The sequence below is a fragment of the Littorina saxatilis genome, linkage group LG16 (genome assembly GCF_037325665.1).
Source record: "Littorina saxatilis isolate snail1 linkage group LG16, US_GU_Lsax_2.0, whole genome shotgun sequence".
NCBI lineage: Eukaryota > Metazoa > Mollusca > Gastropoda > Littorinimorpha > Littorinidae > Littorina > Littorina saxatilis.
The window spans coordinates 45376519-45390193 of record NC_090260.1 but is presented as its reverse complement, the minus strand read 5'-3'; the positions used below and the strand labels follow the sequence as shown (position 1 = coordinate 45390193).

At 44.2% G+C, this 13675-nt stretch overlaps 1 protein-coding gene and 1 long non-coding RNA gene across 2 annotated transcripts in view; both read left to right on the top strand.

Moving 5' to 3' along the window:
* The window catches only part of LOC138949780 (uncharacterized), a 94185-nt gene that overhangs the window by 976 nt on the left and 79534 nt on the right, over positions 1-13675 (top strand). The window lies entirely within an intron of this gene.
* On the top strand, positions 5874-7260 carry LOC138951384 (uncharacterized). Its single transcript, XM_070322996.1, has 3 exons — positions 5874-6397; positions 6520-6893; positions 7244-7260. Exons 1-3 carry the CDS (start codon positions 5874-5876, stop codon positions 7258-7260), a joined length of 915 nt encoding a protein of 304 aa, XP_070179097.1.

Sequence of the window (13675 nt, the reverse complement as noted above, 5' to 3'; positions counted from 1 at the left end):
AGGAACTCTCATGTCAAATTTCATAAAGATCGGTCCAGTAGTTTAGTCTGAATCGCTCTACACACACACACACACGCACACACGCACATACACCACGACCCTCGTTTCGATTCCCCCTCGATGTTAAAATATTTAGTCAAAACTTGACTAAATATAAAAATTGCTCCAGGGGCTTGCAACGTAGTACAATATATGACCTTACTGGGAGAATGCAAGTTTCCAGTACATACATACTGCTTGACTAAAATCTTTACAAACTATATTCTATACAAGAACCACTAAACAAGGGTAAAAGGAGAAACATAATCCGTTAGTCGCCTCTTACGACATGCGGGGTGCAGAGAAATAAGGATGTGGAAAAGAAGACTTTTGGTAAGTGAAATAAAGGTGATGGATCCAGTCAGATAGAAATAAGACAACAAGAAAAGAATTGGAAATCTGCAGGGAATAGTAGGGAGAGTTTTCTTGGAAGGAAATATAGGTGAAAGGAGTTAAATGTTTGGCCTTTCAAATGATGATCAGTGGCCTGAGACTTGTATAATCGGGGTTTGATCATTTTGTTTGGATCATACCTCGTAAAAGCAATCTGTTCTACTGTATATCTGTTACAGGCATTAAGTGAAACCAGGCATTACGCGTAATGCCTAAAATGTTCAGGCATTACGCGTAATGCCTGTGACCACTAGGCATTACACGTAATGCCTAAAAATACCAGGCATTACGTGTAATGCCTGAAAATCATTGTCAGGCATTACACGTAATGCCTGAAACCTGTTACAGGCATTAAGTGAAACCAGGCATTACGTGTAATGCCTGAAATTTTCAGGCCTGTGACCAGGCACTACAGGTAATGCCTAAACGTATATATAATGCCTGAAACATCTCTGCAATTGTCGTTGGTGAGGTTTCTGTTGATGTTTGTTGGTGGTTCGTGGGTGGTTTGTTGGTGGGTCGTGGTTGGTTGTATGGTAGTTGGTCGTGGTGGGTTGTGGTTGGTTGGTGGGTGGTGGTTTGTTGTTGGTTGTTGATTTGTTGTTGTTGCATTGCACCAAAAGACGGTCCAGGCGTCCGACTTTCAGCTTGGGGCATTGCACCAAAAGACGGTCCAGGCGTCCAACTTTCAGCTTGGGGCATTGCACCAAAAGACGGTCCAGGCGTCTGACTTTCAGCTTGGGGCATTGCACCAAAAGACGGTCCAGGCGTCCAACTTTCAGCTTGGGGCATTGCACCAAAAGACGGCCCAGGCGTCTGACTTTCAGCTTGGGGTATTGCACCAAAAGACGGCCCAGGCGTCTGACTTTCAGCTTGGGGCATGTCGATGTCTTCATTTGGTTACAATAATGCCTTTTGTAATTCTTCCTCCGTTTCGATCAAGTCTATCGGGCAACGTTGTTGATCTCAGACCGATCTTGGCTTCCGTGCCAAACATTGCTTTAAATGGCGATCTGCCTATACCGGCGTGGTGACTCGTGTTCTTTCTAAACTGGACAAATTTGATACCAGCAGTCCAGTTCGTAGTCTTGTTCTCGCTCATCCATGCTACCAGCATATCCTCCCTTTGACATTATAATTATGTGTCAACTACTCTATCAGAGACAGCATTGGAGATAACCCGGTTTCAGTATTGTTTTACGATAGACGTAGAGCTGAATACCAACACTCAAATCTGTTTTTGACAAACACCACACATCACTTACTTTCCCAAGAGATGATACTCATGACGTGACTTTGTCGTTTTCTGGAAGGCAGCTTTTACTTCTTCGATTGTTCTGAAGTACACAGCTTTCAGGAGCAACTTTCTGCCGTCCTTTTCATAATGTTCAAACAAACGTCGAGTAAACAATTGTTCTTTTTCATTATCCTCCATGGTGACGAATAAGCAACTGGTGAAAACTCGACTGGAAATATTGGACCTCGGCTTTCCATTGTGACATGCACTCACAAGTACGTGAAATTCAAACTGTGGTGAACACTATGGCAGAAATACATTATTTTGCATTGCGAACCATCACTCATAATCGCAAAATAAAATGTGCAATCATTTCAAAGCTCACTTGATCGAATGTCAAGTTACAATATTCACACCATGACATTTTGTCAACACTTTGTCCTTAACAAATGTTCTCACCGTCATCCAAGAGGTAATGGATAACTGTTCAGTGCAATAGGCTTTTATGTTGTGTGTATTGCCTGAATTGCTTCAGGCAATAAGCGTAATTTTGAGAGACAAATTTCAGGCATTACATGTAATGCCTGGTATTTTTAGGCATTACGTGTAATGCCTAGTGGTCACAGGCATTACGCGTAATGCCTGAACATTTCAGGCATTACGCGTAATGCCTGGTTTCACTTAATGCCTGTAACATATCCACTACGTCTTATAAAAGCAATCAGTTCTACTGTATAGCCACTACGTCTTAAGCCTCGGTCATACAGGCGACTCAGTCGTTGCGATTCAGTCTTTGGCCGATCGCACATCACATCGTAGGCCATTGACCCGTCACACGATGAACGATAGACGAACGACTGGCGAACGATAACTCCACGCGAGCGGGGCGGAAGTGATGTGTCATAGTGAACACGGCAAACGCGCTTTGCGAGAGCAGACGCTAAATGTTCGAACGTCGCTCTACCTTTCTGAAAAATTCCTTTCAGCATTACGCCTTTGCAAGAAATAAAGTTCCCAGACAGCTGCAATTAATGTTTTCCGACCGCTGTACACGCCTAAAACGTCTCCTTTATATCTGAGTAAAAAGCTGTTCTTCCAACAAGTTTTGAATTGACAAAGAGACGCTGTACGCCACTGTCCGCCATTATTTTACGTCACGGCGTCAAGGCCGCAGCAACGCGTTCTGATTGGTTCTGTTGGCTCTGCCCCTGCGATTGACCGACGACTGGATCGCAGGAATAGAACATGTTCTAAACCTCAAAGCTACGAGGGAATCGCATGAGACTGAGTCGCAGACTTGTCGTAGCTGTTTTCTACGACTGAGTCGGCTGTGTAACGGGGTAAATCGCGCGACTCAGTCGCATGTGTGACAGCCCTCTTACAAAAGCAATCTGTTTGTTGAATATGGCAGGGGAATTATTGGCCTATTCACTTATAATTCAGTCGATCGTATGTTTCAACATAAACTGCCTTATCAATGTTAAGTTTACAATGAGCTGCACAAAAAGGCAGATTTTTTTCTCAGCGATGTACTGCTGTATACAAAGCTTCACTTACCGTAAACTATTTTGTCTACAAGAAAAAATTCTCTTTACATAGGTTTTGTTAACACTAACAGTAACACACCTAAAAGATGTCACTTTAACAATTAAAAGCTAGCATTTGTTCAGCAAGGCACATTGTATATTGATGATGTTGCATTTGTTGTTTTAGTGTTAGAGAGGTTTGGTTAACCTTACCGTATGGCTCTGGTTCCGTCATGTGCCAGTACTGCGGTGTCTCTTCTGCGACATCAATCTCTATCTTGATGTCAGACAGAATTGCTGTGTCTCCTTCCTCCATGCTGCAGTGAGAAGCTTCTGCATGTACCTGTCTGGTCACTAATGAAGGCCTTGATGGTTCCCCACTGTTCACAGCATTACTGTAGAAAAAGAACAAAACATGTGGTACATGTACATGTATTTGAAAAAAAAACGAGGATGAAATGGTGCAATGGTTCTGCTTGCACTTGCAGTACCAAAAATAAATCTATGGCAGCTGGTCGTTATGGTAATTCTTCCCACACGACATCACAACCACCAAAATAGCACAGCCGCCACAGGAACATCTGAACAGCCATTTTCAATTTTTCAAGTGAAAAAAGTCGTGGTCTTGTCTTTCAAAAGTGTTTTGTTTTCACAAACTACAAACATGGCACGCACCCCGCAGTATATATCACTATATGCAAAGTAATCATTGTATGCAGAAATCAGCGATAAAAAGGTGAAATAAGGCAAAAGCTATGCGCACTCCGAGTGTTTACAGGATTGCTAGGTCTGTATACACTCCGACAATGAAAAGCTCTGTTACAACTCTTTTGTCAATGAAATGCCCCCTAACTAGCCATTAGGAAGTAGCCAATGAAAAACCAATATGATGTATTGACTTCCGCTATCTCTTTTCGGAGTGTCGAGGATTGGCAAATAAAGACATTTAAGCCTCAATCTTAAATGTTGTTATGTCGGGCGAACGACGTACTCCTGTATGCTGAATTGGTTTTATTCCTATTCAGCAGGCTACTGTGTCAGCATTTTGGGTTATTCTCAAACAGCTTGGTCGGGAGATAAAACACCCCGGATGTTAGACCAGCACCGAAATTGTGGAGCAATTTCTTCTTCTTCTTCTTCTTCTTTCTTAATGTGGACTGGGTTCATCCGAACGTCTGTAGTCCAGCGGCAGAGTACTGAGTAATTGGTTACTGGTGGTGGGTGACCCAATAACTCCGAGAAGATGGTTAAAAGTATAAAACTATTTACACGAAGAGCTGCAGGGTTACTGTGTCAGCGAGGCAAGTCCGTGGGTACGACCCAGACCAGCTTGGAAGGACTCCAGTGAAGGAGCAGCTGTGGTCTTAGGGTCGATCTTGTTCCACTGACGCAGTGTTCGGGGGAAAAAGGAGTTGAAGAGAACAGGATGGGATGCCCTCTCCTGGAACAGTCTCTGGGCTCCTCTGGTGCGGCTGTCGCCAGAGGTGTAGAACTCGGCCTTGTTGATGTCGACTATGCCGTTGTTGATCTTGTAGAGCATAGTGAGGCGGTTGGCGAGTCTTCTGTCGGCGAGTGGTTCCCATTGGAGGGTCTTCAGCATGCTGGTCACACAGCCTGGGGTCCGATCGCTGTAGTTGTTGTGGACGTAACGGGCTGCTCTGCGTTGGACTTTTTCAAGCTCCGTGACGTCTTTCTGAGAGATCGGGTCCCAGACTGGCTCCAGTTTTCTTCAATTTTTCTAGCTATACCAGTCACCTTGGTTTTGCTCGACCTACAACAGTAGCATAGCAGTTTCAATTTAAAAGCAATTCACTTTTTACATCGATTCGACGAGGAGAACGAAGTTGTGGTAGTGTCTGACGAGTCACATCGGAGTCGAGGGAAAGACAAAGGAAAACCGCGGAACCGGCGTCCACGACACCGTGACCTACTTTTTGCTGGGGTGTGGTAAGTGTTCACGGTAGGCAATACTTTTGTCTGACACTTCTTCATGGGGAATCCAATCTCTAGGATACCACAACTGTCTCAGCAGTCGCCTGGTAGCTCATGTATTTTGTAGCAAAATTAGGTCAGCATATTGAAAAGCTGTTCGTCTTCTGCACACTGTCGAAGTGACCGAGTCAACAGCCACTCATAGTCGCAAAAAAGGGGGTAAGTTGGTGCTAGTAAAGGCCGGGGGCATGTTGTAATTTGTCTGGTCACGTTTACAGGGATATGAGATGGACAACGCAGTCAATTTTGGTACAGCACGACAATTTGGAAAACTTGACGGTTTCGTTTTGCCATGTAAGGGTAAATTAAAGGAAGGGAGGTAACTACCGGATTACAGAGTACTCTTCATAGGGGGTCACAAGTTACTTCCCATGTAGTGCTGTACTGTTTTCAATGGGAACAAAGGAATTCGAGGACAGAACTTTACAGTGATTACTAATAATGAAGGAAAAGCAATCACAATAAGTTTGTAAAGTTTAATATCAAACGCAGACATGTTTTTAATTGTCAAATTTAGGGGGGACAAGTTCTACTATAAAATACTTGGGCAAGAACCTTAAATAATTAGGGGGGGCTAAAGCTGTGGTCAGATCGGGCTGTACCTTGCCGCTACAGAAACGGCAGAAGGAAGAACAACACTGGGTTTTAACACGGTAATTTAACTAGTTATAGTCTGAGTGTTACAGATGTCTGGGAGAGGACGACCTCAACGCCGGGGGGCTGGCAGGCGACCAGCCAGACTGAGGTCACGCAGCCCAGTGCAGCAGCGAACAGGGCCGAGTGGGCATGGGCAGCCAGGACCGAGCCAGCGAGACGGGGACCAAGGGCAGCCGGGACCGAGCCAGCCAGACTGTGGCCATGGGCAGCCTGGCCCGAGCCGGCGAGACTGGTGGGATGATGGGCGAGAGACCAGACAGGATGCGACAACATCGTCGGATGCCCGCACTTCAGTGCCCACGAGCGGAACCGATCCAGGTATACGGGAATTACGTGAGAGGCTGAGATTTTTGGAAGACGCTTTCGAGAAAGGGGCGGGAGGACACAGGGGTCATAGAATGGACCACCTCTCTATAACAGTGGCACATGATGTCAGAAGAAAGATTGTGGAGGGGAAATCCATCGACCTGGCAATTCTCCTTGCCAAATCCTTTATGGACAGGCAAGAGGACAGGCAGACAGTGGCCTATGTCTTGGACGACCAGGGGCGCCTGTAATGATATGATGTATGTGTAGTATGACACTCACTGCAGGGATAAAACTGAGGAACGCCTGCAGGGATAAAACTGAGGCTGGCTGTGTGGCCAGGCAGTATGGATAACCATGACTAGTGAGCATGCAGATATCACTACAGCGCCTGGTCCCAAAGGAAGAAAAGAGGGGAAAAGGAGAAATGTCCCTGGAGCAGTGGACCAGTGCGTTCCACATTTACATGTCGGTATACCTGGTGGCCCACCCTGAATGTTTGCAGGACATGCTGGCTTATGCGGAATTAATCAGAGGCGCGGCCCGGGATTTCCCGGGCAATGGCTGGTTGCTCTATGACCAGCAATTCCGCACAGTAAAGGAAGCAGACCCAACGCGCCCGTGGGGAAACATTGACAACCAGCTGTGGTTGCAGCTGTTCTGTAAGCCACCAAGTGTGACCTCATCCCTTGTTCGGTCACCCCCAGCTCAGTCGGCACAAGGGGGGGACAGTGCCAAAAGAGGTGGGGGCGCGTGCCATTATTTCAACAGAAAAAGGGGATGGACTCGCGACAACTGTTCATTCAAACACGCCTGTTCAAGCTGTGGTAGTTCCTCCCATGGAGAAGTCAGTTGTCGCAAGAAAGGGGAGGCTACCAACACATCAGATAGGTTCAGTGATACATTTGAAGACAGTAGGTAGTCATCGCCAGGTGTGCCCGGTTCGGTGCATGAGAGCCTACTTAAGTGCGAGACCAGCCGGACCAGGTCTTCTGTTTAAGCATTTGAGTGGCGCTCCGATAGACATGGCCACAGGCGAAAGTAATTCTGCTTGGAAGCACACACTATTCAGTAACTTTAACGATATCTGCAGGATCCTCCCAGGATTGAGCCCTTACAAAAGGCCATGTTGTTGTGGTCTGGTTCAGTGGAGGAGGGTCCTGTGGCTGCACCATTACCGACCTGTATCCATTGCTAGTCTTTCTCACCCTGTGAGAGCCAGGGGTTGGCGTGCTAAACAGAGTGATTTGGTTGGTGGACTCCACCAGATTACTTCTGCAAGTATAGTACGTAATGGGCAAAACAGAGCTGAGACGTCAGCCAGGGGCCTGCTGATTTGCTGGTACAGATGAGGGCAATTGGATACAGAGAAGCGGAGGGGGTGCATTTCTAAATTTTGTGTTTAAAAAAGTGGATAATTGCTGCCTGTGGTTATGTCTATCTCCCCACTCTGTGCCCGATTATGCCAAAAAGTATTAACCTCATTGAACAACAATATGTTTGTTTTGAACTTATGTAATTGTGGCTGAGGAGTAGTGACTCAGAACAGCTAAATGTTTGATTGTACATGGATAGACTTTTTACCCTGGTCAGGGGGGTTTTTTTGCTTAAAGAGGAATGTACAGCAGCAAGTTTGTTGCTAATGGAATTTTGTACCCCAGTCAGGGGAGTTTGTGGATGTGTGGATACACATGTGTATACCAGCTCAATAAATGTTGGAAATGTTACTACCAGGGTGAAGTTTTAGATGGTGCGGTATGAGGATGGAAGTTGTGTGTATATGTGTAAATATACGAGAGTGGTGTCGCGACATAATGTACATTTACATAGCATACATGATACAACCACTTCTGGGTCACAAAGTGTGTTCCAAACTGCCGTGCAGCAACAGTTTTTGTGTGTGTTACTGTATGTTTTTTTCAGGGGTTGGACTCTTGTGATGAAAAAAAGAGGAAATTACTTTTTTCTTGGGGGGTTCAATTTTTTTTTAATGGTACATTAAAATCTGTGCAATCTGGTGCATTCTGAAAGTAAAATCGTACTTGTTTGGATCAGGTAAAAAAAACATTCTTCTCGCTCCCCCCCCCCCCCCCAAAAAAAAAAAACCACACACACACACAAACAAACAAACCCAAAACTACCTCAACCAAACAGAAACAAACCACTTTCACACAACAAGGGTAACATTGTAATGGTGCATATATACGTAATGAACCATGTATCCATAATCCAATACTGGCAATAGTATGATCTAAGTGACGCCCTAATGCATTGAAGCTCAAACTTACTGTTAGTTATCAGGAGTTTTCAGTCAGCACAATTTAACTCTCAAGCCTCCAGTGTTCTGTTCCATCTTCACTTCTCTCCATATTATTCAGTCAACAAGTTATAGATACTGTGAGTGTGATGAATTCTCCAATAAGTTCTTTATCAACCTTCTCCCCTGTCCAATCCCATCTCCGCTTGTTTTTCAAACTTTCATCCAATGTTGAACATTTGCTTCGTTCGACAATGTCTTTGCGGTGCGCCATTTTGTTTCGCAAACCGCAAAAGGCAAAGGCAAAGACTGTACCAAATACGATTCCGAACTGTTTGAGAAATAAATGCCGTTTGAGAATAAAATCGTTAAATATCATTTGACGCGGACAAATAGATTACTCCAGCGGATTTCGTAAGTTTTGTCCACGGATATCCGCGGATTCGCGGAAGAGTTTGTTTGTTTGTTTGCTTAATGCCCAGCCGACCACGAAGGGCCATATATCAGGGCGGTGCTGCTTTGACATATAACGTGCGCCACACACAAGACAGAAGTCGCAGCACAGGCTTCATGTCTCACCCAGTCACATTATTCTGACACCTTTCTTTCTTTCTTTATTTGGTGTTTAACGTCGTTTTCAACCATTCAAGGTTATATCGCGACGGATTCTGACACCGGACCAACCAGTCCTAGCACAAACCCCATAATGCCACTAGATTGCCAATTTTAAAGTCTTAGGTATGACCCGGCCGCGGTTCGAACCCACGACCTCCCGATCACGGGACGGACGCCTTACCATTCGCGGAAGAGTCCCACCCCTGTTTTTTGTTTGTGTATGTCCCAAGCGTACTTTGATATGTGTACAATGAATCGACAATGAATGGCGTCACTGAAAGGTCAAGGTCAAATCCCCATGGCAAGCAGCCTATTCCGTGAGAACATTCTCAGCATCACTTTACCGAAATTAGCACCACACCCTCTTGACCCTGTGACTGCTGTAGTGAATGCGTTCTGGTTCGATGAACAAGCTCAGCCCGACGCGCAAGCTATTCTGCTCAAAGGATCAACTTTCAACGCCAGGGTGAAACTAAAAGCCTTGGCCGGGCCTGGATACTCTAGCCATAGTTTCCGGCGTGGTGCTGCGACGTTCGCTTTGTCTGTGGGAATTCCTGGCGAAGTCATCAAGTTATGGGGTGACTGGAAGAGCACGGCATATCTAAACTATCTGGATCAAATTCCACAGACTGTGCTCGACCATTACGTACAGTTTTTGCCAAAAATCTTCCTTCCTAAGACCCTACTTAATTAGTGTTGTTTTGGGTGGAGATGGGATAGAGCCACTTGTTAATTGTTTCTTGTTCACAAAAGCACTAATCAAAAAATTGCTCCAGGGGCTTGCAACGTAGTACAATATATGACCTTACTGGGAGAATGCAAGTTTCCAGTACAAAGGACTTAACATTTCTTACATACTGCTTGACTAAAATCTTTACAAACAAAGGAGAAACAGAACCGTTAGTCGCCTCTTACGACATGCTGGGTAGCATCGGGTAAATTCTTTCTCGTCCCAACCAATATGGGACTCCCCCTAACCCGCGAGGGGTGCTAGAGATCATGAGGTTGCCGGTTCTAGCCTTGCCTTCTTTTTTGCCTGCTTAGCTTAGTCGTTAGTGAAATGCGCTAGAGATCATGAGGTCGCCGGTTCCAGCCTTGCCTTCTTAGCTTAGTCGTTAGTGAAATGCGCTAGAGATCATGAGGTCGCCGGTTCCAGCCTTGCCTTCTTAGCTTAGTCGTTAGTGAAATGCGCTAGAGATCATGAGGTCGCCGGTTCCAGCCTTCTTAGCTTAGTCGTTAGTGAAATGCGCTAGAGATCATGAGGTCGCCGGTTCGAGCCTTGCCTTCTTAGCTTAGTCATTAGTGAAATGCGCTAGAGATCATGAGGTCGCCGGTTCCAGCCTTGCCATTGTCGGTACATTTTTCTTTTTCTTCAAAAATGGGTTTATACCCCCCGCGGGTTAGGAAAGAATTTACCCGATGCTCCCCAGCATGTCGTAAGAGGCGACTAACGGATTCTGTTTCTCTTTTTACCCTTGTTTAAAATCAAGGATAAGCCACAAATTGTTTATAAAATAGCTAACATTCTTCAGCTTCAGGGGAGTTTTGCCCCCCAGACCCCCCAACGGGACCCTGGACCCCAGGTTGTACCCCCCCCCCCCCCCCCCTCTGGCTTAACTGCTCCGCCCCTGTAATCTGTGTTCATAAGACAATGATTGTATGTATTGGTGTTCCCCTCTTGAGTCTTGTTCTTCAATGACAATGTTGCGGTGACTTTGTATGAGCCAAAATAACTGTACAAATGCATTTCGTTTACATGGGTCAAAGAAGGAATTATCCGTATGATCAGACAAGGGAGACAACTCTTTCGTGTAAATGATGTCCCATGGTTGACAACGTACGCCATTTTCGTCGATTGAACAACCAAATTAATTAATTATGCTTAAGTTTGAAGCTCAATCCGTCAATTAATTTCACGACAAATGTTCTTTGGCTTGCTTACATGGACTTGTATCAAAAATAAGTAAAGAATGTCACTGGATTCTGAGCTATGAATTTAACACGCTAAAGTTCAAGATTACCATGAATTAAATATCATGAACAAGTAAATGCAGACAAAAATGTTGAAAAAATATTGATGGGACGATATTGGGCCTTACGGCCTACACCATATCCCCACAAACTAAACTAAACTAAGCAAATTTCCAAGTCTAAAAACAAATTTTCACGAGTGAAATACGAGGTCTAACGTTCAATCAGCAGTACTTTGAGGGGGAGGGAAGATCGTTAGTATGCAGTTTATGTGAGATAAACAAGGCCGGCTGCCGTCCTACCTGTATTGTAGCCGCATGTGCGTTTTACCAGAGATCTGTAGCTGGAGGCTCGTCACGGATGTTCTCCTTTTCCGCACCACGTGTCGTTTTATCTTACGGTTCCCCAAAAAGTGTGTCAACTTAGCAAAAGTTTCAGTGATTGTGGCTTTCTCAATGGCTGAAAGGTTCAGTGACTGTAGTTTTCTCAATGGCTAAATAGCTTGCCTTTATGGCACACGTTTGCACTGCTTCGAAAGCTGCGTTGATCCCGGAAACAACACAGTAGTGACCTCCCCTCTACTGAAGTGTCTTTTTAGTGGAATTGTAACTACCGTAATGATGGAAACCTTAGCGATTAACGGCGGCCGATCTCTTTTTATTTCTTGGAGATAAGAAATCTGAATGGATATTTCCGAGGAATTGTGCTTCCCAGACTTCATATTTTTTTATTTTATCTTTTATGCATGCATTCATTTTTTCAAGCCCTTACACTTTTTGATGTGTTATTGGGAACTTTTACGCTGTGCATTTCTGTGGACTGCTTTCAGAAAGTAGAAGAAAACAACAGAAAAAGTCTGCTTTCAGTCATTTATTAAAAAGCATCTTGAAAATAACCTAAAGTTAGCGATAACATATTCAAAAATCACATCAAACAGTCTCCATTACGCACAAATTAATAACTTCATTTATGTGTTTATGTTTTTACCTAGTTTCCATAATTTCACAGACCAAACAAGTCAAACTTACTGAGCAACAGTTAACAGGGTCAGATTTAGTGAATGTAATTTTAAACTTATGCTGTCCAGTGTTGTTTTTAAATTAATTTTGTTGATCAGTTTGTATAAATGATGCGTGTGTTGGTGTATATGGCTGGATTGAAATGTTTCTTAACCACAACGTCTGACGGTCATCACAAATTCCCAACCTTGGGCAATTAAAGATTCTGTATTCTGTATTCTGTAGTAATTTTTCTCGTCGTGTTTTTCCCCACTGACCGTACTGCTCGTATTCTAGACAACTAAGCGTACAAAATACGGTAACATGCGAACTGACAAACCGACAAGTTTCATTTGGCTGGCAACACTAAAGGCATGTGTAGTAATCTGTGGGATAGTCGTGTAAATGCTTTAACTGTTTATAATCTTATTTGCAACAAAAAGACAAATCGCTCTGGTGCTGGAGTGAAAGGGATATTGAATGACAGAAAAATAGTTATCTTAGAACAACATGTTGATTTTGATTTGTTTCAGAATTGTGACAAGCCAGTACATGTAGCATGATGGAACTTGGAAGACCTGAAGTCTTAAAATGTTGCTGCATGTATGTCTTCCAGTGGCGGGTGTGTGTGAACTGCTGTGTGTAAGAACGTGTGTGTGTGTGTGTGTGTGTGTGTGTGTGTGTGTGTGTGTGTGAGCGAGTGAGCGAGAAAGAGATCAGAGACAGGGACAGAGGAGAGAGAGAAGGAGAGAGCTGGAATATTTATATAAGTGGGAAAATGTTGGACAAAAAGCATATACCGGTGTATATATATGTATATATATATAACACTGTGATGTGGGGTTTTTTCTGAAAGGTAGTTTGTATTGAACACATATAATATATAATTTGCTTGTATGGTTTACTGGTATCACAACTGACATTCATTATAAAAAATCTTTATAATCACATGTGTGACAGGGTGACCAGTCACTAATTATAGAGTTAAGCTGTTGTCATTGTCCAGTTTAGTCTTTGTTGCCGATCAGTTTGTGTTAGGTGTCTATTCATTATCTGTTAAAAAGTACTGGTGTGCACCAGCCGTGTCCAGCCAGCTGCAAACAATTAAATCTCCTGCTGGGTGAAGGAAGTTCCTTATCTCTTTTTGAAGTGGGCGGTGCACGTGTCAGATGCTCGCCGTAGACGGTCGTTATGCAATGTGCCGTCAGCCTGTCTGGGTATCATCGGACTAGGCGTTTCGTCAAGTAGGTGTGAATTCCTTTGTATTTGATACGGAGAAGCGGAGAAGCGTGTCAGCTGCGGTTAGAAGGTCGTAATCCCTTACCTTATCCCCCCCCCTCCTTCTTCTTGTCTTTAACCAATGGAATGGCTTATTATCTTAGAATGTTGTGTTGCTAATAGTTACTAGGATTTTGATTGGATGTTGTGACTCGAGCTAAAGTTGAACTCTGTGTGTACATGCTAGAGTATGAAGGAGAGCACTGCGAGACACGGGAGAGAGCGGACGTATTTTGTTGTGTGCTCCACTAACTGAGAAGATGTAGTGTATTGCGCATTGTGTTGTGCCACCCGGCTTCGGTCGGGTAGGCGAAGATGTATTTGGAAGATGCTAGACACAGGAATAAAGTGTGCCATGCCAATAGTACTACGTTGTCACAATGTCATCTGTTGTGGATGAAATGGA